Here is a 23,258-nt window from a genome sequence, read left to right on the forward strand (position 1 = left end):
CAACGTGTTAAAAACCTTATCCAATTCTCTTTCTAAAACCTCCGAAAAATTTTCCTTAATTTGGTCTTAACCCTACCTATTTCGATTTGTCTTATTCTGTCTTAAAACGCACTTGTTGTAATCTGACTTCAATTTCTATACCGTCCCAAGACTATTCGTCACTATCACAGTACTCTCCGCTAGTGTCCTAAGACCCTTGTACCAAGGCCACTGTTCCAAGACTACTGTCCCAAGACTACTGTCCCAAGACTAGTATCCCAAGGCTAGTGTCCCAAGACTACTGTCCCAAGACTAGTGTCCCAAGGCTAGTGTCCCAAGACTACTGTCCCAAGACTAGTGTCCCAAGGGTAGTGTCCCAAGAGCAGTGTCCCAAGGCTAGTGTCCCCAGACTACTGTCCCAAGACTAGTGTCCCAAGGCTAGTGTCCCAAGACTACTGTCCCAAGACTAGTGTCCCAAGGGTAGTGTCCCAAGAGCAGTGTCCCAAGGCTGGTGTCCCAAGACTAGTGTCCCAAGACTAGTGTCCCAAGACCACTGTCCCAAGACCACTGTCCCAAGACCCTGTCCCAAGACCCCCGTCCCAAGACCACTGTCCCAAGACCCCTGTCCCAAGACCCTGTCCCAAGACCACTGTCCCAAGACCCTGTCCCAAGACCCTGTCCCAAGACCCTGTCCCAAGACCACTGTCCCAAGACCACTGTCCCAAGACCCTGTCCCAAGACCACTGTCCCAAGACCCTGTCCCTAGACCCTGTCCCAAGACCCTGTCCCAAGACCACTGTCCCAAGACCACTGTCCCAAGACCCTGTCCCAAGACCACTGTCCCAAGACCCTGTCCCAAGACCACTGTCCCAAGACCCTGTCCCAAGACCACTATCCCAAGACTGCTCTGTCCCAAGACTTCTTCGGTCTTGTCCCAATACTCGTCACGGAGTGTCTTCCTCGTTGTAGGGTCTTCTTGAATCACCGTACCTTGTACCACCACTCAAGCTCTAGTAAAATTTTCCCAAAAACCCTCTCTTAAAAGCCAAATGCTGACCCCCCTCTTCTTTCGGTTGTTTCTATTTCAATGTAGGTGCGCAGGTATCTTGTGATCACCTGTTCGTATAAAACCAAACACAAATCCTCACTAAAATGCAACAAAAATCTAAGTAAGAAAAATGATAAAAACAGAAAAATGAGCCCACCTGAAATTCAAAGGTGACCAATGTCTACCTTTGGTCTAAAAAAAAAAAAAAAAATGTCTGGTACCTAATTGCCACGCGTTTTCCTCCCCCCACTAGTGATCTTATGGGGTATCACAAAAGCTGTCTATATCCGGTCCCCCCTACCAAACCAACCAGCGTACCAGTCTTAACTCGAGTTGAATTTTGGATCTCCACCTAATATTACCAACGCGTGTTAATTTCTAATGTAACTAAGTCAACGATGTCGACTAATTAGTTACTCTAATTTCCCCCTTTTTACAATTTACAACCGCCAACCTCTAACTTAACCAGTCCCCCTTCTAACCTCCCCCCTTTCTAGCCCCCCTTCTTAAGCCTAAAAATTACTTTAAGCGCCGGGTGCTAAACCTCTCAAGAGAAAACCGTAGACCTGTTTCCAGGCCTGCTCAAGTAAAAACGTTCCTCAAAACTGGGGGATTTCGCTTATCCAATTTTACACTTATCTCCTATAATGTAATGTGGATTCTAACGATACCCGTTCTGCCCAACTTGAGAACTCGAGAATTGCCAAATCCTTCTTGGCTGCTTTCCCCCTCGACTGGTCACCTGTTCCAGTCCAGTCTCCTATTGGTTCAGCTCAAATGTCCCTGAACCACTTTCCCACTCGGCTGGTCACCTCTTCCAGTCAAGTCTCCTATTGGTTCAATTCAAGTGTCCCTGAGCCACTTTCCCACTCGGCTGGTCACCTCTTCCAGTTAAGTCTCCTATTGGTCCAGCTAAGTTCCAAGCTATCTGAAAACCTTTGACCACGCCCCACTTCGGGCACTTTTTTCAGTTTACTGGTTTAAATTGCTAGGTTGATCGAAACGATCGAACTTGTAAAACAGTATGGGTATACTATTTAATTAATATAAAGGTTTGATCCAACTAATCTGGTGTCAAAGTCACTGTCTTTTTTCGTTTTATGGTTTTTGTTCCTTTTTCTATTCTTTTTTGGTTTTTGTTTTGCTTTTTGTCTTTTTGCTCGTGTTTTTGTCCCCCTAGTTGCCCCCCTTTACTCGGTTAGCTAAGCCTCGTTCGGAGAGCGTACCAGGAAATTTTCTCGAGTTTTCTTAAAAAGCTATCACGGTACAACCGGAAGGTTTGCACGTTCCTGTCGAACCGTACCGCCGGTACTCTAGAATGGGCATTCAGCCCGAAGCTGTCTCAAGTGGGTTCGACTCCGTAGTCTTGATGTCGTAAACACCCAGGAGCGCCATAAAAACACTATGTAACATTCGTCTACTGCAGTCACACATGAGGCTTAAGAAAAATAGGCCCTATAACCACTGGCTCAAGGGTCAGGGACACCATCTCTTGTGTTTTTCTACCTCAAGAACGGTCGGAGCCAGTTCGGTTCGCTTGTGACATGAGACTACGACCCGTTACAGCTTAAAGGCTACTACTAAAATATCCCCCCACTCTAGAATTAGAAACGTCCCCATACTTAGGTCTCTAGATACCCAAAATACATGAACGCCGTTAAAAACCGGGTTGGAACAATCCGTTAAGTTGCTTTTTTATTAGACAGTGGAACTTTGATCCATTTCAGATGGATCAACCTAAAACTCGCCTTACCTCAACATAACAATCATAAAACACACTCTAGGAATTTAAATTTGTACTCACATAGTAGCACGCTCAAGAAGTGGGAAATAATCCAGTCGGTAATTAACTCAAGAATTAAATAACGCAACTAAATGAGTCTAATGTTTTATAGTTTTAACAATGAGAACGAGTTTATACTCTAGACAATAGTTTTCTTGTGAACCATTAGGACACTCAAGTTGTCCACCTTTCCACCGAAGGTTCACTCTAGTCCAGTTCCGAATAACACTCCAGTCGCTATAATCCAATTCGTGGGAATGCTCTCGTCTCTGTCACAGATGGGACAGCTCTACTCTCGATTATGATAGTGATGGAAATTGCGAATAGCAATTTCCTACTGCTTTTTCTTACAACTTTCCCGCGTGTGCGACTCAATTGTTCTTAAATTGTTCTAACTTCTTTTTCTGATTTTCAGTTCTCGCGAGAAAATCGTGCATGACAGGTTCCATTCGAAATTTTGAAAAATTAAATTTCACTCCAAAATCAAGTGTTTTTTTGCTTCTCTCAAGGTCAAACTTCCAAATATGACCGACTGGCACATACATGCATTTGTATCAGTTACATGCAAAAACAAGTTTGCGTTACAAACTCAGCGTGGGTATTTCCTGCTGGAATTAAATGGTAGTAAACACCGAGTGCAACAAGTCGAAAATATAATAAACATAAATTTTGCTCTTGCTCTTTTCCGCACCCTGCTCAACCCCCCCCCCCCCCAGCGTTACCGGTGTTGGACCTTCTACTACTTCCATTATGAGGCTAAACTGTGTATTTTACAAATTGTAAGCGGATTCCCCAAAAAGGACGCTCTCTTTGCTCTTTTTTGTTTTCTTTAATTGTTCTGTCAAAATTTTAACATCGGTAAAGACTTTTCTCCGGATTCCAGACACCTACACACACCAAATTGTACGCCTATCCAATGCACAGTTTGGTCTCGTATAATCCTACAATTCTAACATAAACTGCCAGCTTGTTTCATATATTTCTTACTTACATGCAAGTTGTGTCACTCAGTTTCTATGGGAGTTGTTTTATAAATTTTTTTGTCAAATTTCAAAGTCCATATTGTCTTAAACTTTATAGAACAGTTTTGGTTTGCAGAAAATAGACAAGATTCAACGGATGTCTCACAAAAAGGTACGGCCCTGAAAAAATTTCGTTTGATTATTATTTGGTACAACATATGCCTACTAATTTTTAAAATGATGCATTGGTTTGTAGTAGGAAATTTCCGCCAAAAACAATGTGGCTTCAAATCGTATATCAGTGCAAAGCCCTGAACGGCCCGAATGCCCCTTCGAATAACTAATAACTAAAAATTTTGGACAATATCAAAGATCATGCGTAAAGTTTCGAGTCGTACGAAGTTAAGACGACTTATTAGCAGGTCTCAATTCAAATTGAAACCATTTTTTTTGAGCGGGATATGTTTCCACGCATAAAAAATTACCATTTTACCTCCGAGTTACCTTTTTAGAATTTTAGATAAAATCTACAAATTGACATTTTCTAAATTCGGAGGTAAAATACAGCTTTCTATGTTATCTGAGTCGATATCTTCAATGGTGTATAAAATCGTTTGTAGAATAACTAATCCTTCGATTGCCGAAAATTGACTAATTAAAAAATAAACACCAAGAATGAAGGTTCTGTTTTTTTTCGAAAGTCAGAACAATTAGATTTACTCTTTTTCCATTGGAAAGCCGAATTGAAATTGCTTAACGTATAATACATAATAACGGTTTGTAAAGCAATCAGCACCATGATAATTAAAACCTATGACAAAATTAAAAATTTCTTTGTTTTCAACCATCGTGTATTTCGTCTAAGAATATCATATTTTTTGTCTTTCAATTATATTCATGAGTTTCAGTTGTAGGATTAATTTTCACTTGTAATAAACAAGTTGAAGTAATTTTTAATCAAAACAAACTTCATCTTTAACACAAATTGCTGTTCATGTGTCATAAAGGGCTCTACTTTTTGTTATACAAAAAATGGTTAAAACTTTTGTCAAACTCCTCCAATAACAACAGAGAGAAGCTATTAGTGTCAATGATTCAATGCAGTGTGGCGGGAACTTTTACTGAATTTTGTACCTAATCGCTCATTTCTTAGATTACAAGTTCCACCATTTCGGTCTAGAGATAATGGCATTACCTTCAATCCAATGAGCGTTTGTATTAAATATAAACCAATAAAACTTCAAAAACATTAACATTTTTAAAAAGTTCCGTCATCTTATTGTTCCGACTTTCGATACGAAAGTAACGGAATATTTGTGCTCGGGTGGGTTTTTTTTTTCTTCAGACAAATTTCGACTTTTTAACTAGCCATTTTTGACGGAATTTTTTATATCATTCGAAAGGTATTGTTATCCTGAGCTTAAATTTGAAAAGATAGTTCACCTGTGATCATTTTTCGTAAAGTTATGGGGGTTTAAAGATTGCCATTTTGGCCAATTTGGGACAATGAACGCTCGATATTTCGCGCTATTAACGCGTAAGCGGAGAGTTAATCCGTCTTAGAAATTGTTCCAAATTGGTAGCAAGAAGCTTATTTGCCATAATTGATTTGTTACAAGGAGCGAAATCTATCCTTTTGTACCTTATATGGCGTGAGGGGGGATGAATTTCGTTTAAAAATTTCAAATTTTAGAAAAAAACTTCTCTATTTTTATTACTTTTAATTTTTTCATGTTATTACTGCTCCATAAAGCTGAAAAGGCAGTCGGAACATTCAGGGATTCGTCCTGATACGAGCAGTCTTGTTTCAATTTCTACTTAGCCTAACCATGAAGTAATTTTTCTCATACAATTTCCATTACTAGTTTTTTTTGTCCAACTCATGGATAATTTGTTAGCCTTAAAATGTGTAGTAAAATTTTTTTGTTACTTGCATTGTACGTAAGCTTTTATGGATTACACAATTTGATTCGTTGAGACAAGTTATTTAGTTGCAAGGTATATGACAAGAGTTAGGGTTTTTCCAACATTCGACGCCATACTAACTTCATTTGCTGAGAAAAAAAAACATGAGAAAAATTTTTCTGCGTGAAATTAATTGAAGGCTGCGTCCAAACGTTTACTTTTTTGTGACGTTTTTTTCGCGTTTTTCCCATGTTCCATTTTTCTTTAGCAAATTCGCCTGCATATACAGCAAGTATTGATAAAGATATTTTAGAGTTTTTACCAAATATAATTAACAGCATAGAGGCATTAACATAACAAGACTGCTCGTTTATCAGGGCAAAGCCCTGAATGTTCCGATTGTCCCTTAATTCATATCGAATATTTTTTGAAAAAAAAAGAAAAATTTGAAAGCTCGTAAATTTTGGAAAAAATCGAAGTGTCTCAATAGCTTGCCACGCATAAACAATTCGCGTTACGCTCTCAGCATTAAAAATAGATTATGCAGAGCGCGCATAATTATTTTGGTTCAGAACATGATCAAATTAGAAATTTTCAAACTCCCATAAATTTGCAAAAATAATCGGAAATCAAATATCTTTTCTTAAAATTGAACTCAGGAAATCGATATCTTCAATGTGGTACAAATTTTTTTCTCGAAAACTATTATTTCGATCGGCAAAAATTGACTGAATAAAAAAACCACCCCGAGCATGAATAGTCCGTTTTCTTCGAAAGTCGGAGCAATAATTTTGTGAAATAATTTCGAATTTTGAGCGTCAGGATAAGGAAGAGTCAGCAAATGAGCTCTAGCATCAGGTTAGAAATTGACTGCGTCATCAAGCTTGTGTTTGTTGATTTTCAGTCTGTTATAAAAGTTGAATTAACACAGCTTCTAGCGATGACCAGTCTGTTCTCATTTACTTTTTTTTTGTTTTCAGTTGTTCGCTGATATTTTTTTGAAATTCCTTTTTATTGTTATTTTCTTAATACTTCACTTTTTCTTCCTTTATCGTCAAGCTAGCCGAGCACTACTGTCCACTAATGTCCCTGCATATTCTTTCAACTAAGGAAGAAATCGGCTTAGTAGGAAGAAATCGGCTTCTCTGATTTCCGCAGCTAGTGAATGGACTTCTTTGATCCAAAAGGTCAAGCTTGCAAAAATTTGACTTAGAATTTCCTTAGCTTGTGCCTGGTTTGGGTTCAATTCCAGAGCTTCCATTACATATCTGAATGAATACTTGGTCAAGAATTCAGCTTTAATTGCTCGAGATTCTAGAAGATTGTATTTATCAGTCGCCATAGTTTCGACCAATCGAACGCGCAGTAGGCCTAATTGTGCTAGATCACAGATGCTATCCGCCAATGCAAATTTCCGTTTCTGTTTTTCGTCAGTTTGTTCGGTATCGACGACGTTGTACTCGTTTCGTTGTTGCTGAATTTGTTCTTGTTTAATAGAAATATTACCGTCCATCTGAACCTCATGGTCTAATCTTTGTTCTCGATTCATATCCTCTATTATAGGTTGATTAGGAAGCCGTCGTTTTTCATTCTCTGCCAGTTTGATATGATATTCAGAAGTGATAACTTCGATCAACCGATTGGCCTGCTCGTAGTTTTGCTGATGGTAAGGGTTTAAATGGATAGCTTTTAAAACATTGTCCAACCCTTCTGCGGCACTTTGTTCCAACGTTAAATCTCCCTCGTTTTCTGAAGTGAAGCAAATACCGTTTGAGCCTGCGCCAAACATTTCTCGTAGCTCAAGACAAAGCTTGCTTATAATCAAATGTAGTTTGGACATCTCAATTTGATCAAATTTGGCAAAATTTAAGTCTCTCTGGTAGATTAGGTTGTCGTGTTGTTGGCTGAGAAATTTCAGGCTGTTTTTATGCATATCGAATGCGTGTATCAGGTTATTGAGGGCGTAATGCTCGGTTCCTTTTTCTTTCCAGATCTCCCACCTGCTACAAGCTCCTGAACTTGGTAGCTTTTGTTGCATGGCCAAAATTTTTTCAATACCCGATTGTGGAGCTTGTGAAGCACTGACCTGTGCATTTTCATGTAGAAAATGAGTGAGATGTAGCAGAGCTGAAGATTCGCTGTACAAATTTGTCACCCAGTTGAATACAACTAAATTGCCCGAAATCGCAGAGTTCACAGAGTTTATTAAAATTTCTGAGCTTCTGAAAAACTTGTAGTTGGAATGGTTAGAATGATTATCATCGCCCACTATAATAACATCTTTTACTCCCACCCTATGTAACTCTTTTATGTCTGACTTTCTGAACAGATCGTCTACCTGAAGGATGAGCTTGCCGTCCAGTCCTTTGAGACGCTGGACTCCGTTGATTTCTGTGTTTGGCATCTTTTCTAGAACTGGATACTTATATTTCGCTCCAACCAAAATGGCGAGCCTGCTTGCTTCAACTAGTCGAAGTACTGGTTCGAACAAAACCGATTTGTTTGCACAACTTTTTACGGGTTGTGGGTCACATTTTTCAATTATATTGTCAAATGTATGGACAATGGCCAGTTTTGTCGATGCTGTAGTAATTATAGTGAGAAGCCACATGCCCATTCCAGGCATTACGTAATCGTGCATCATCAAGTTGCACATTAGAACCAGAGTTATTCCAAATTCCACACCTTCAACCTCGTTGAACGAATAAAAGCGTATTCTAGGTTGACCAGGGCTGGCAACGGGAACATTATTTGCTGTGGCATCAAAGCCACGCAAACTTTTTTCAATTTCTATATTTTTGAGTTTCAGAGAACACTCTAATTGGTCCAGCAATAGATTTGGTGCTTCAATTATGACTGCTATAAAATCGAAATCAAAACCTATTTTCATGTAGTCTTCTATCGTAACCACACTTTTCTGAACAAATTCATTCACAAAATTGGATTGTGACAGACCTTTTCGCGAAACAAATCGAATATCTGGTTTTTCGCCATGAAAATTCTGCCCGTATTTACAATCTACTTCAGTTTTTCTCGAATCGGGGTAGAATTGCATCCAATTATCTGCAAATTTGACTATTTCACATGTAGATCTGAGAGATACAGTCAGGTTCAGATGATGAAAACATAAGCTATCACAAAGATCGATTTCGGCCAAATTCTTGTTTGAGTTGAATAGAAGGCAGTGCTGATCATGTTTCAGTTTGTCCAGTAAGATGTGACGACCTTCTCTGATGAAAGAAAAGTATACGCAAATTAAAGCAGCCTTTCATTTTTATTCAATTTAAAAAACTGCTCGTTTCAGGGCGATACCCTGAAATTTTTTATTGCTCTTTGATTTTCAAACAGTTCATTAATATCAATTTTTGAGATAATTGTTGGATTTTTTGAATCTCCGTCATATGTAATGTAGAAAAGGGGGCGGCTATAATAGGCGAAAAACTACACTAGGCGAAAATAAAAATTATAAACGCGTGATCTTTTAGTCCAGTAGCAAAGAATTCAGTCAAAGTAGTCCATAAATTGTAAGAAGGTCTTTATTGTCTTATAAAACTCGTATTATAGGTTTTGGAAACAGGGTTCCAAATTGGTTAATAGTTATCTAATTAGTATATTAGATAAATAAAAGAGAAAGGGGGGATCAAGATGGTTACCGTTTGAATAAGTAAGTTTACGTGTAAGAACAATATAAGTTAAATTCTAGAGAAATTAAATTTGAAAATAACGATTACCTTGAAAATTCTAAATTGAATTGTGTAGCAGTAAATTACCATATTTGAATTGTTGCAACATTTGTGATGTCACTGACTTGCTTTTGTATAATGTTGATTGGTTTAGCTTAGTTGCAAAAAAATCGCGGTAAAAAAGTAATTAAGTTCTAAAAATCAATTTGTGGAATTGATACCCGCCCACATTTGCAGAGCTTGTAAAAAAGTAAAAGATTAAACAGTAAGGATACGGTAAAGTAAGAACAAAGATAAGGAAAACAGGGTTTAAGGGAACCAGAAACTGTTCTTTAACATCTTTTTCTTAGGTAGTTAATGAGATCATCCAGATGTTCATTTTGGTTTAATGATTTGTTGAAGTCTCAGTTGCATGATAATCACTTTGATTGACTGTTAATTGGTTACTTTGAAACTGGGAAAACGCGACTCAACTTGACAACAGGTCGAACTTTGAATCCGCAATGCGTTTTTAATTTAACAGCCTACGATCACATCCTGTCCAGGAAATGTTTCGACGACTTTGAGTAATGGCCATCATCCGAGGGAGATGCCGTTTTCGAGCTTCCAAACCATGTCGTTTGGTTTAGAGTTTGAAGTTGAAGTTGACCATTTTGTCCGTTTCTGCTGACCGGGTAGTAAATATTTCCTGAGGAAGCGCTTCCTGAAGTGATCCGCGAGCAGCTGCGAAGCTTTCCAATACTTCGAAAGAGATGTTATTTTGTCCTTGAAGACACCAGCTGGTAGATTTGCAGTTGCTCGATCAAGTAAAAAGTGATTTGGAATGAGCGGCAGATCATCTTTAATGTCGTTGTATACGCTTGTGAGCGGTCTCGCATTTATTGTTGACTCAATTTCTGTGGCGAAAGTTGTCAGTGTTTCTTAGTTGAGTGTTCTGGAGCTAATGACTTAAAACAAGGCGATTTCAAAAGTCTGCATTAGTCTGTCCCAAGAACCACCAAAGTGAGGCGCTGCTGGAGGGTTGGACTCCCTGTCAAAAGTTACGTCCAATAAATTGACGCTGTCCAAAAATTCTTGGTTAATATGTAAGCTTTCAAGGCATTTCTTCAGCTCAGTATTAGAACCGACAAAACTTGTTCCAGAACCAGAAACAATTTTTAATGGTTTTCCTTGGCGGGCAATAAAGCGTCTGATGCAGAGTAAAGTGATGTCAGTTGAGAGGGTTTTTCATTGTACTTCCAGGAGTTGCAAATTTTGACTCAAAATATGAGGGCACAATTTCTGTAAAACTTTGAATTTCCCATATCTGTAGTTTGGTGTTGTGAGAGTACACTCAGGATTTGCAGGTTTTGTATTCCAATGCTACTGCTCATTTGCTTTTGATTTCTGAGATAAGATTTTTTATGTCATTTTAAATTTATCCAAAGAAAGAACCTCTTAATTTCAAGGATTTTCAAAATTTCAGTAAAAAACGAATTAAATTATTTTCTTTTACAAAACTTGAGATTACCAATCCTGTTGTTAAGTGCTGTCAGAGTTTAGTCAAAGGATGAAGATCTTATTTCAGACTACAGGGTTGTGAAGCACCAGAGGATACGTTTTTTTTCTGTTTTCCAGTTTAAATTCAGTGTTTACTTCATCAAGTTTTAAATTAGCAAGCTAATAGTGGGATATGGTCAGAGTTTTCCCAGGTTTTGCGATTCTGGCCTCCATATATATATATAACCAAATCCTTTTAGTTTACGAGTTAGGCATTTTTCGACTCCGGTAGCTGGGTGCTGGCAGTGTTTTCACAGGGGTTGCGAATCTTGCCTTCAAATCTCAGTTCTCAAATCCTTGTAATTTCAAGATGTTTTTTCATGATTTTCTCCAAATTTTTCAAAAAAGTTTAAATTTTTAAAAAATCCAAAAGGCTGAAGATCTCAATCATGTTATTGGAATCTGTGAGGATATTCTCAGGGTTTGCGAATCTTGCCTCTGACTATGCCTGCTAAAATTCTTGTACTTTTCGAGAAATGACGTTTTTTAGGATTTTGTTTTTCAAAATTTTTCGGAAAACATAGATATAAAAAATTTCAGAAAACTTGAAATTTCCATCTATGTAGTGAGCCTCTGTCAGGGTACACTCAGGAGTTGCGAATTTTGCTTCCAAAGATTACTGCTCAAAACCTTGCAGTTTTTCAGATATGATGTTTTTTGTGATTTTTATTTGAATTTATTTTTTTTCAAAGTTTGAAATTCCTAACGTGTAGTTTGGGGCAGTCAGAGTAGTCTCAGAGGTTGCAAAATTGGCCTCCAATTAAGATTTTCCAAATTTTTTTAGTTAAATAGGTAAGACGATTTTTGTGATTTCAGAAAACTCATTAAAAAACAATTCACTATAGTGAAATTCGCAACCCTGTAGTTCTGTGCTGTCAGAGTACTTTCAAAGTTTGCGTAAATTGCCATTAAAAAGACTGCTGAAATCTTGGCAGTTTTCGAGATGTGAAATTTTTTCTGGTTCTCAAAAAATACTTTTTTTTAGAAAACTTAAGGTGAAGCTTCCCAAAATGTGAATTTACCAACGTTGTAGTTGGATACTATAAGAGAACTTATGGTTCTTCAAAATTTGTTTAAAATACTTGAAGAAAAAATTTTGCAAACTTTGTAATTACGAACCTTGTAATTGGGTACTGTCAGAGTACACTCAAAGAATGCAGATCTTATTTCCAATATATGAGGTTTATTATTAGTACCGGAGGTGCGTTACACGCTAGTTAGGCTGAAAGTTTTGTTGATACGAAAATGTACTGCAAATTGTTCATTCAATAAGTCCGATGTAAATGACATTGAGCAGCAGATGCACAATATATCAACTCAAATACAAAAACAGTTAAATTTAAACCCCATTTTTCAAATCTGATTTATAAAAATAAATGCTATGATCTTCCAATTTAATATAGAGAGCAATTTGAACTGATTTAAGGAGCAGGTTGTTGGTCCTGCATTGGCATCGACTCCTGTTTATTTCTTTTCATTCGCATCTAGCACTTTATTTTAGCTCTTTATATTTGATATTGGCAGTTCAAAATTTATCATTAATCAGTTCTATTGAACTAAAATTATTCGAGACTAGCGAAGGGGCAGTGGGAGCATTTAGGGCTTTGACCTAATACACGAGCAATCTTGTTAACTTAAATCTAAATGCGCCGGATGTCGCACATAGTGCTGTTTGCCTTTAACGAACTTGAATGATTGAAAGGATTTAAAAAGCCCTGATTGATTGAAAAAGAACCAACATATTAAGGAGCTAGCTAATATAAACTCTTTTTAAGTTGAGTACATTTCCTTTGTTAAAAAGAAAGCAGTTCCACTATCGAGCAGGAAAAGTTTCAATTTGGCCAATGTCACAAAAGCGTGATCGGCTTCTAGTGTCGAAAGTGGATTTTAATTTCAGCTTCCCAGCGAAACAAAAATTTTACGTGTTGATCCAGTTTTCTCAAATCCAGATTTAGGGGCACGATGCCCTCCCTCCTCAGGGATTCGACCCCCTGGCGACCCAAAGGGTGCCCCCTTTGTACTATTTTGAGATGTCCATTTTTTGGTGATCGACCCTAAAATTTGTCTAAAGGTGCTTTTGTGGCCAATATATACTAATTTTGAGAGGGGAGTGCGCGCCGAAAAAACGCGCTTTTTTGGTCGAAATTTTCAAAAAAGTACCTAAAAACGTCTTTTTTGGCCTGTTTTTCGAAATTTGCCTGCGGCATTGAAAATTTGGCCAGAAGATGTCTTTTTAAGCTTTGAGAGAGCTCGGCAAATGAATTTGGTTGACCTAAAAAAAGGTAAAATAAAGTATTGAAAATTTTTTGAAAATCCGCTCCCCCTCTCGAGAAAATCCTAGATCCCCCATGGTTAATTTCATGAAAAATTTATCAATTATAAATTGTTCTAGAATTTCGAAGAGGTTTAAGGCCATTTATTCTTCCTCGAAATTCGCAGGCTGAGATTTTTTCAAAAAACAAATCAATTGTTTTCTGTTTCGTTGCGTTGATTACTCGTTTTCAACTGTCAGTTGGCTATGTTGATTGAATCGCCATGAAGCGACGCGCAGCTTTGCGTATAAGGTTGTTTTCTGGATTTGCGCAAAAACTTGAAGAATTGTTTGCGCAAATTGTTAGCTAACCTTATTATGAATTTTTACAGAAGAAATGGACAAGTCTAGAGAAGCAAATGAAGAACCGCCAAGTTACGATTCAGCAACCTCAACCTCATCATATGTTGCACCTGAAGAACCGCCAGCTTACAAAGGGCAATTTTCAAGCCAACCATGTGCGCCAATGATACCCCCTTACTGCGTACAACCAACTGCGCCAAACCATGCAGCATCTGGGGAGAGGATCTGGGCTTATGAGATGTTCTTCTGTTTCTCTGATGTCCCAGTGTGCTTGCTGCAGCTCTTTTGTCCCTGTGTCGCCGAGGTAAACCATTTGTAGTGAATGCGAAGACAGTAATGTATTGAAATAGATCTGCCATCATGCAGTGTCTTTCAAACCCTTATCTATCTATTATATACTTAAATGCGGACTTCACTATCTCACCAAGTTTAAGCTTTTTCAGCGTATTATTTTTGCATGTTTAACGAAGAATTTTTTCACGTTTAAGCCATATCGTATTTTGCAATGGTTAAGATTTTTTCTATTTTCCAGTTTGAATTCAGTGTTTATTTCACCCAGTGTAGAATAAGCAGCTCAATAGTGGGCTTTCAGGGTTCTCCTAGGGGTTACGAGTTTGGCCTCCAATTATGAATGCCCAAATCCTTTAAGTGTACGAGATACGACGATTTTTGTGATTTTTTCAGAAATTTTCAGAAAACTCAAATAACAAAATAAGTTTAGAAAAAAACTGGAAAGTCCCAACCCTGTAGTTGGGTGCATTCAGAGTACTCTCAAGGATTGCGAATCTTGCCTCCAAATGTGATTGCTCAAATCTTGGTAGTTTTCGAGATGTTGGGAATATTAAGTTTCTTCAAAATTTAAAATTCCTTACCCTGTAATTGGGGGCTGTCAGAGTACTCTCGGGGGGTGCGGATTTTGCCCCCAAATATGATTGCTCATATTTTTGTAGTGTTCAATACATGACGTTTTTTGTGATTTTTTAAAAATTGTTTCTGAAAACTTAAATATTGATTTTTTTTCAAAATGTGAAACTCGCAAACTTTTGGTTGGGGACTGTCAGAGTAGATTGCGAATGTTGCCTCCAAATGTGATTGCTCAAATCATGGTAATTTTCGAGATATGGCGTCCTTTATGGTTTTTAAAAAAATTGAGAAAAGATAAGTTTGAAGTTTTCCCGAGTTAGAAATTCCCAACGCTGTAGTTGAGTGCTGTCAGAATACTCTCAAGTATTACGAGTCTTGCCTCCAATTTGTCTTGCCTCCAATAATTATAGTTGTCGAGATATGACGTGTTTCATGATTTTTTTTTCAAAAAAATCGAAATAATTGGAAGTCTCAGCCCTGTAGTTGGGCAGTCTGAGGCTGCTCTCATGAGTTCCACAATGCAAAGCTTGCATCCAAATATGACTGCTCAAATCCATGTAATTTTCGAGATATGACGTTTTTTGTGATTTTTTAAATTTTTCAGAAAACTTAAATTATAATTTTTTTTTCAAAATTAATAATTCCAAACCTTGTAACAGGGGGCTGTCAGAGTACTCTCAGGGGTTGCAAGTTTTTCCCCACAAATATGATTGCTCATATTTTTGTAATTTTCGATGTATGACGTTTTTTGTGATTTTTTCAAAAATGTTTCAGAAAACTTAGGTTTTGATTTTTTTTCAAAATGTAAAATTCTTAACTCTTTAGTTGGGGACTGTCAGAGTTTTTTCAAGGGTTGCGAATGTTGCCTCCAATTGTGATTGCTCAAATCTTGGTAATTTTAAAGATTTGGCGACTTTACGGTTTTTCAAAAAAAAATTGAGAAAACTTAAGCTTGAAGGTTTCCAAAGTTTGAAATTCCCAACGCTGTATTTGGGTGCTGTCAGAATACTCGCACGAAATTTCAATCTTGCATCTAAATGCGATTGCTCAGATGCATTTAGTTTTCGAGATGTGACGTTTCTTAATTCATTTTATAGTTTTTTTTAAAGAACTTAGATATCAAAAAATTGACAAAATTTCATGGGTTTTCAGAAAATCTTGAATAAAAAAACTACAAAGTTTGAATTTTCCAACCTTGTAATTGGGTGCAGTCAGAGTACACTCAAAGGATGCAGATCTAATATATGCTGTTTTTTTGATTTGTTAAAGTTTTGAAGCACCGGAGGTGCGTTGCACTCTAGTTACAATTAACCATAGATTGAATTTGACCAAACGCTTGCTTTTACTAAGATGCATTTCTTAAAAAGTTTTTGAACAAAATTCTAGTTTTTCAAAAAAAAAATTGAGAAAACTTAAGCTTGAAGGTTTCCAAAGTTTGAAATTCCCAACGCTGTATTTGGGTGCTGTCAGAATACTCGCACGAAATTTCAATCTTGCATCTAAATGCGATTGCTCAGATGCATTTAGTTTTCGAGATGTGACGTTTCTTAATTCATTTTATAGTTTTTTTTAAAGAACTTAGATATCAAAAAATTGACAAAATTTCATGGGTTTTCAGAAAATCTTGAATAAAAAAACTACAAAGTTTGAATTTTCCAACCTTGTAATTGGGTGCAGTCAGAGTACACTCAAAGGATGCAGATCTAATATATGCTGTTTTTTTGATTTGTTAAAGTTTTGAAGCACCGGAGGTGCGTTGCACTCTAGTTACAATTAACCATAGATTGAATTTGACCAAACGCTTGCTTTTACTAAGATGCATTTCTTAAAAAGTTTTTGAACAAAATTCTAATTTGCCAGGCAAAAATGAGTTATTATCATGAAAATTTAGTACTCTTATATAGGTCTTGGAGATTTTTTGTGTTTTTTCCGTAAAAAGTATTAAAGTTTTTTCACGGTACAATTTGATTTTTTGCAGCTTGATTTTTTCAAGATAAACTCTACTATCGAACGGAAAAAGTGTAAAGACCACCAAAAACGTAATCCAGTTCAAATTGTATTTTTCAGAGTTCCCAGCGGAGTAAAAAGCTTAGTTATTGACCTAGTTTTCTGAAATTGAGTTAATTTTATCAAAAAAGTGTCAATGATAAATTTTTCTAGAAATTATTAGAGCTTGGGGGCCCATCCATTTTTCTGATTCCTTGCGTCCATGACGCTTTTCCAACTGTCTGTTGGATTTATTTTTGTTCTCTTCTATCATTATACACTGTGACCTTACCTTGAGTTCATCGAGTCTTAAAATGAAGTGACGAAGGCAATTAACACTTCTTTCGGATCATGGATTCAATGGGTATTCTTAGTTTGTAATTGAGGATCATTTTTTTTAATGGTGCCAGGACTATTTACCCCAGAACAAATGTTAGCGATGTGCCAACTTACTGTATCTTAATAAAACATACTTGAAAACTTGTCGTATGCCGTTTTGCCCCATAATGAACAGTTTTTTATTTGTCTGTTGTAGTTTTTAGAACCAGCAATTGCTAATTGTTGACGCCACTCACTTTGAGATTACAAAATAGACTAATTGAAAATGGTTCAAGTCGAGCCTAAAATATCATCTAAGCTAAAATTTTTAGGAATTTAACGCAATTTTTGTGCCATTGAGTGTGCCATTGAAACATAACGACACTGTATTTTTGTTATTAATTCAATTTTTTTATCGCTTAAATATCTCTTGTAAATAAATCAACGCTCATTATGGTCTACAAGAGGATTTTTCAGAAAGCAGAAAACAAACTATTGAACACTGGAGATGCGCAAGATGCAATTCCCATAAAAGCTGAATACTCGCCGTAACAGCTGGAGATGAATTGTATTTAACATAAACGAGTCCAGCCACAATGTTATTTCTAGAAATTTTCTGGCGAACTAGATTATGCAGCAGAAGAAAAAGGGGCCTAGCAGCTAGTTGTACCCGTTAATGACAGTATAATTGTCGCTTGTCTCCCAGAAGCAACATACGAAAAAGCAGCACAGTTATCCACAGGCTCTCCGTCAAAAACTGGCATTATGTTTGGCTATAATTATTTTAATCGAACAATAGTTTGAGAGCGTAAATTGGAGATCGACCTATTAGATGAATTTCTGGGTTAAAAGTAGCAAAAGTTTTGATGCGAACGACAATCGGTGTAACATATTTCGGAGTGACAGCATTATTTCAAGGAAGCCACTCAAGTCTTTTAGCCTTCCTCCATAAAATTCAGTTGGAGTCTATGAATTTAAAGTTCAGCAGTTTTAAGGCTATGGAGGGGACGCGTAACCAGGGTCGAAAAAAATAACAATGTCCATGCAAATATCCAAACCGTTTCCAAATATTAAAACACCGATAAGGACGATTATTTGTTATCAGTAGCTCAAATAGGTCTCTTCAGTTTTAAATTGACGGCATAATTTCATTTGACTTGACGGCAGTTAGTTGCATTTTGATTTGGTTTTCAATTAAAGTCTGTAATTTTTTTTCGGTTATAGTCACCGTTGAAAGAGTTGATAAGGCCAATAACTGCAGTATTTTTGTATTTCCCTCACCCCGCCAGGAATGTTCGCAGTACCTACGTGTTTTCGTTTCTCCGATTTGACAGTAAAATTATGGACTAATGTGTTACTCAAGCTTACAAAATCAGCAATCAATCTTTTGATGTTTAACTGGACATGAAGGTTGCGTTGAAATTTTGCGGCTTTTAATTTTTTCATGGATGCTTCGAACTCAATTTGATTCAGCTTATATTTTAAAATTTCCGCATTTTGCTTCAAACTTGATTGTTCAGCAAATTATCTTTTAGGTTCATGCCGACACTAAGTTTTGCGAGCATATCAACGAATATGGGACAGTTTTTAGTTATTTACAAATCTGAGACAGGATGGAATAGGGCAAAATTTTACGTGGCACAAGTTGGAGCAAGACAAGCTGGTCTGGGACGAGCTGACTTGGGTCAAAATGACATGTAACTTCTTTTAATACAAGTACAATTAGTCAGTGTCGCATATGGGGACGAGCAGTGTAGTGGGATCGGTCTTTAGCAATGGTTTTGTCTAATGATATTTTACTTGTGTATACTTGTATGTAATAAAGAGGCTCCTTCATGATTTAAGAGCCAATGAAGGTAGTGAGGATTCTTAATAGGTCGTGTTGTTTTTTTTTCAAGAAAAAGTCCTTCAATTGGTTTTCGCCCATTTTTGATTTAGTGGCTTGTGTTTGACGTTTTCAAATTCGGTTTATTTCCTTTATTGAACTTAGTCAGTTTTCACTGTCGAACAGCAAATGTGTAGAAATACACAAAAAAGACAAAGACTTCTAGTTTCGAATATTAAATTCGTAGATTTCCCAGTGGAAGAAAAACTAACCTATTGATCATGTTGTCTCAATTTTTTAAGCGAAAATTTTTCTAGATAAATTGTTCTTGAAGTTCGAAGAGCTTTAAGGGCATAAATATGTTTTTGTAACTCAAAACACAAATCATTTCTTTTCACAAGTCCTTGGTTCATTCAATCTTTTTCTACTCGGTTGGCTATGCTCTTGTTTTGCCAGTGTTGTTGTTCTTTTGCTTTTTTTCAGATTTTTTTTTGCGTGCGTGAGCGTTTGCGGGCTATCATTAATGTAGACTTTTTTTGGGTTGGGGGAGCAAAACTCAAAATTTATTATAGTTTGTGTTTGTTTTTTTGTGGAAATGGTGGAGTGAGTGATTTTTTGTCACATATATTGCTAAATTGTACGTCACTGCAAATTCTAGCTTTCGCGCATGCAGTGCTCAAAGCGTACAATATTTATCGGCGATTTGAATTGCAAAGTTCGCGTATCAAAATCTGTTGAGTAGTGAAACTCAATCTACAGTCTCCAAAAGTAAAAGTGGAGATCCGAATGTTAGCTCTTCTACTTTATCTTAAATATTGAATTGAACTTAAACAGTGCTGCCTATCAGGGCGAACCTCTGTATTTTTACGGCTGGCCTGAAACGTATCTGATATACTGATGTCAAATAAAAAATGATAAATTTGTTGTCTTCTAAAAATATTTGGATCATTTAGCTTCCTTCCTTTCAATTTAGAGTTGTTTTGAGCGGGTCTTTTTTGCTGCCTTTTTGGCGCCAATCACCAATAAATATAAGGGGGTATAAAAATCTGCCCGCCCACTCGAGAAGTTCTTGGATCTGACCCTGATTAATGTCCAACATAAAAAAGAAACATCTAATAGTATAGTGTTTTCGTATGAATGAGTGAGAAACATGTCTATGAGATTTTGTTGAATCGGAAAGTGCGTAAATTTGATGCGATTTATATCGAACACGTCAGATAAAAATCAGTTGTCTTCATTCCTTGTTTCCGTGAATTCATTGACGTTTTTCTCACGGTCTGTTTGCTATGTTTTAGTATATGACAGCGATAAAGGCCAACTACAAGAGAGTGGGCATGTTGCTGGTTGCCGCATGTGTTGCTTATTACTTTATATACAGCTTCTGGATAATGATCTTAGCTGCAAAGCAATTTACTGAGTTTGAGATGCAAGTCAATAAAGAACAGTACGATTATGAAAGCGTCCGCGAAAACTCTGATCTCCAACGAAAATATTCTGCTCTGAACGCCGCTTATTGGTAAGAAAGACATTAGGGTCTAAAAAGTATTGGCTAAGTTAGTCGACAAAACGCTTAACGTTCACGGGGTATTTTTATTAGTCCCCAACCAGTAAACAGGAAACGTCGGGAAAAGTGTTGACAAATTTTTCACGGGGTATTTTTTAGTGCTAGAGGAGTATAAAACAAAACGGATGATTAAACTTTCAGTTCTAAGAGAAAGTTAAACGCAAAATACAAAAACAAAATAAAACATTTCTTTTTTGTTCAGAGGCTTGTTTCAGGTTTGCCTCTTTCTTATGACAATTTTAGCACGAGTGATGTTTAATTGTGAATATCAAAGCACTTTTTAACTTTTAGATTTCAAGCTGATCTATTGATCCAGTTTTTTCAAATGTTTTATCTCGAATCCCGTAATCTCTGATGATTTCATTTTTGAAGATAATCTTCTTGCTGATGAATATTTTCATCTTTAAGCGTAAAAGAACGATGTTATTTTCTCTTATAAAGGTCTTGATGATTTTTGGTGGTTGGACTTTTTTATTTTTGTTAATGTCAAGAAATACGAATTTCCAGCGGAATAAAAAAAATCATTTTTGATCCAGTTTTCTCGAAATGGGAGTACATCAACAAAAAATTGAATTATTTTACCTTTTTTTAAACCACTGTTGTCTTTGTTTAACCATGATTGTTCAAGGCTTTTATTTCTTTTATTTTTTCCCCTTTCGAAGTTTTAGAGATCATTTTTGCGCGTGTTTTCGAAGTGGATCATTTTAAAATGGAAGGTGTCAAATTAGAATTTTTCTGTAATTACTTACGGAACCTGATATGCATATTTGGTTTGAGGGACTATATATTTTTTGGTCGAAGAAAGTGGGGAATAGACTAGAATAGAACGAACATCGATGACGATTATGCGAAAAACTTGTTTTAGTAGTCTTATGTCTCTTCTTGGTATGATTGCTCTGGCAAAAGTGTGTCTGGTGGTGTTGCTTCGGAGCCACATTCGGAATAAATTCAACATTGGTAAAGACAGAGGTACCATGGGAAATCTGGAGGATGTGGCGTGTGTGGCCTGTTGCTATAGCTGTGCTATGTGTCAAATGCTGTCAACTATGCGCAAGTTCGAAAAAGAGGGAGTGCTCTATTCGGTAGAACCGATAGCCCATGCTTAAAGAAGATTCGCAAATACCAAAGGAGAGAAAGCATGCAAAACTGAATTTTTCAAATCGAAATCAGTCTTCAACTGATGTTAAAATGCAAGCATGCTTCAAAATAATGTTTATCTGTCATGATTCACTGTAGTTATATTACATTTAAAAGCAAGTTCACATTCTGCGCAACTAAACCCACGTTTTGTATCGATTTATTTTCTAGTTTGTGAGTGTCAATGCACCAAGTGAACACACTTTTTTTAGCTCGTCGGTTTTCACTATTCAGGTTTTAAAGGTTTATTACACTCTTCACACCAATGAAGATGTAAATGGCGCAAAAAAAACGCGAATGACTTAGGTTTTAGTTTTTAGTGGTTTCAACTATTGATGCATTTGCTCAGTTTGATTTTTCTTTTGAAGTTTTATCATAAAAAATTCTCATCAAAGCCAATTATATATATATATTTTTTTATAAATTTATCAAAGCCCAAAATAATCGGTTGTTTGTATTCGGTTTTCTTGAGTTCATTGACCCCTGTTTGCAATACCAACTGTCTATTGGTGATGTTTGCATTTTCCCCATGTGTGCTAGTTTGATATTAGATGATAGCTAAATGATGTTGCTATTGAATGATATAAATTAAAAGGCTGCTAAAAATTAGATGGGCTTGATTTTATTGGTTCATTTGTGAGAAGTGCCCATAGAGACAGTCGGAATTCTAATGCAAAATAGATCTGGCTCATCGATGTTCTATTGTGAAAACTGAATTTGAAGGAAACTTTTCTTCGATAATATAATTGTGGTAAAAGGAGTGACCACAAACTCTTTACTATTTACTATCGTTAAAAACTGTATCATGAGAACCCTTCACAAGGATAACATTCTGTCCCATCTGAAATCTATTTCAAATTCGATCGATTATTTGTCTAATTGAATATATATTGTTCCGGCTTTGACCGAAAGCAAAGAATAAATTAGTTTGCTATAAATTCTGGAAGTTGTAAACAAACAAAAAACTAGTTTTGAGAGATAATAAATTCATATATTTTGTAATTTTTTTCTCAAATTGAGTTTCAATTTAGTGCCTTGAGCTCCAAATCGAAAATCTATGCCTTGAGTTCCACACTCGTGTCGAATGGAAGCGCAATGAAGCAAGCGGTCGCTAATTGCCAACGCCGCTTTTTAAGTTAGCTTTCTGACTTGCTAATTGTTCTGAGTATGCTAAAATTCCTATCACCATATATATCTGTTTATCTGTTTGTCTACCTAATTTAGTCGCCATGTGCTAAAAAGAACCAGAAGTTAAGAAAAAAGTGTAAAATGTTTTTTTTTTAGTGTCGTCAGGTCATTCTGTGATGCTACTTCCACAGCTCCGGCTAACCTTTTTGCTTTCGATTTTCCTTTGGTACATCAAGTATCTGTTAAGTTAAGCAGTGCTTTAGCTTTTAATTGTGCAGGAGACGAGAGTGAAAATCTTTTCAGTGTGAGTGGGATCGGTTTTTCACAGGACCGGATTTTTTTGTTTAAAATGAAATTGTGTTCATAACAAATAGAACTACATCTGTTTCATAAATTGAGACGTGATTAGTAGTTATTCAAAACTGCTCAAAATAAAGTTGCGAATGAGCTTGAAAATTATTATTGTTCAAGACATTTTCGGTTCAAGGCATTTTTGATATATTTTTGGTCGTTTCTGTGGGTTTGAGTTACTAAAAACGTTCAATCTGTTTTTAGTTTTTCTCAGATTTCGCAATTTATATGAGCGCTTTTCCTGATGTCGGTTGACAATATCTATATCCATATATGCTACAGTGCTGATTTAGTTTATCCGGTCAATACGAATAAAAATTGATATTTAAAACGCGTTTTTCTTAAATTGGGTTGACTTTAGGTATAATGATGAAGGCAAAACTTGCTTTCAGGAGAATTAATTTGGTGCAATTTATTTTACTTCGGCCCAAAATTTTACCCGAAAACAAAATATTTACCTGTGTCTGATCTCCAAAATTTTTCGCAAAACATTAAATTTTGTTTTTAAAGAAACAATTGGTTTTTAATATACTAAAATTGACATTTTTTGGCTATCAAACGAAAATAGGTAT

At 36.4% G+C, this 23,258-nt stretch overlaps 1 protein-coding gene across 1 annotated transcript; it reads left to right on the top strand.

Moving 5' to 3' along the window:
• The first annotated feature begins 3,892 nt into the window (after positions 1-3,892).
• LOC134845875 (uncharacterized) lies at positions 3,893-22,179 on the top strand. Its single transcript, XM_063862978.1, has 4 exons — positions 3,893-3,944; positions 13,543-13,817; positions 19,802-20,022; positions 20,936-22,179. Exons 2-4 carry the CDS (start codon positions 13,548-13,550, stop codon positions 21,174-21,176), a joined length of 732 nt encoding a protein of 243 aa, XP_063719048.1. The 5' UTR covers positions 3,893-3,944; positions 13,543-13,547; the 3' UTR covers positions 21,177-22,179.
• Positions 22,180-23,258: the final 1,079 nt, after the last annotated feature.

The sequence above is a fragment of the Symsagittifera roscoffensis genome, chromosome 5, assembly GCF_963678635.1.
Source record: "Symsagittifera roscoffensis chromosome 5, txSymRosc1.1, whole genome shotgun sequence".
Lineage (NCBI taxonomy): Eukaryota > Metazoa > Xenacoelomorpha > Acoela > Convolutidae > Symsagittifera > Symsagittifera roscoffensis.

Bases quoted from the DNA above. Each gene is read 5' to 3' on its own strand.
- LOC134845875 (XM_063862978.1), top strand. From the start codon at position 13,548: ATGGACAAGTCTAGAGAAGCAAATGAAGAACCGCCAAGTTACGATTCA. The intron at 13,818-19,801 runs GTAAACCATTTG...GCTATGTTTTAG, and splicing joins TTTGTCCCTGTGTCGCCGAG to TATATGACAGCGATAAAGGC. The intron at 20,023-20,935 runs GTAAGAAAGACA...AACTTGTTTTAG, and splicing joins GCTCTGAACGCCGCTTATTG to TAGTCTTATGTCTCTTCTTG.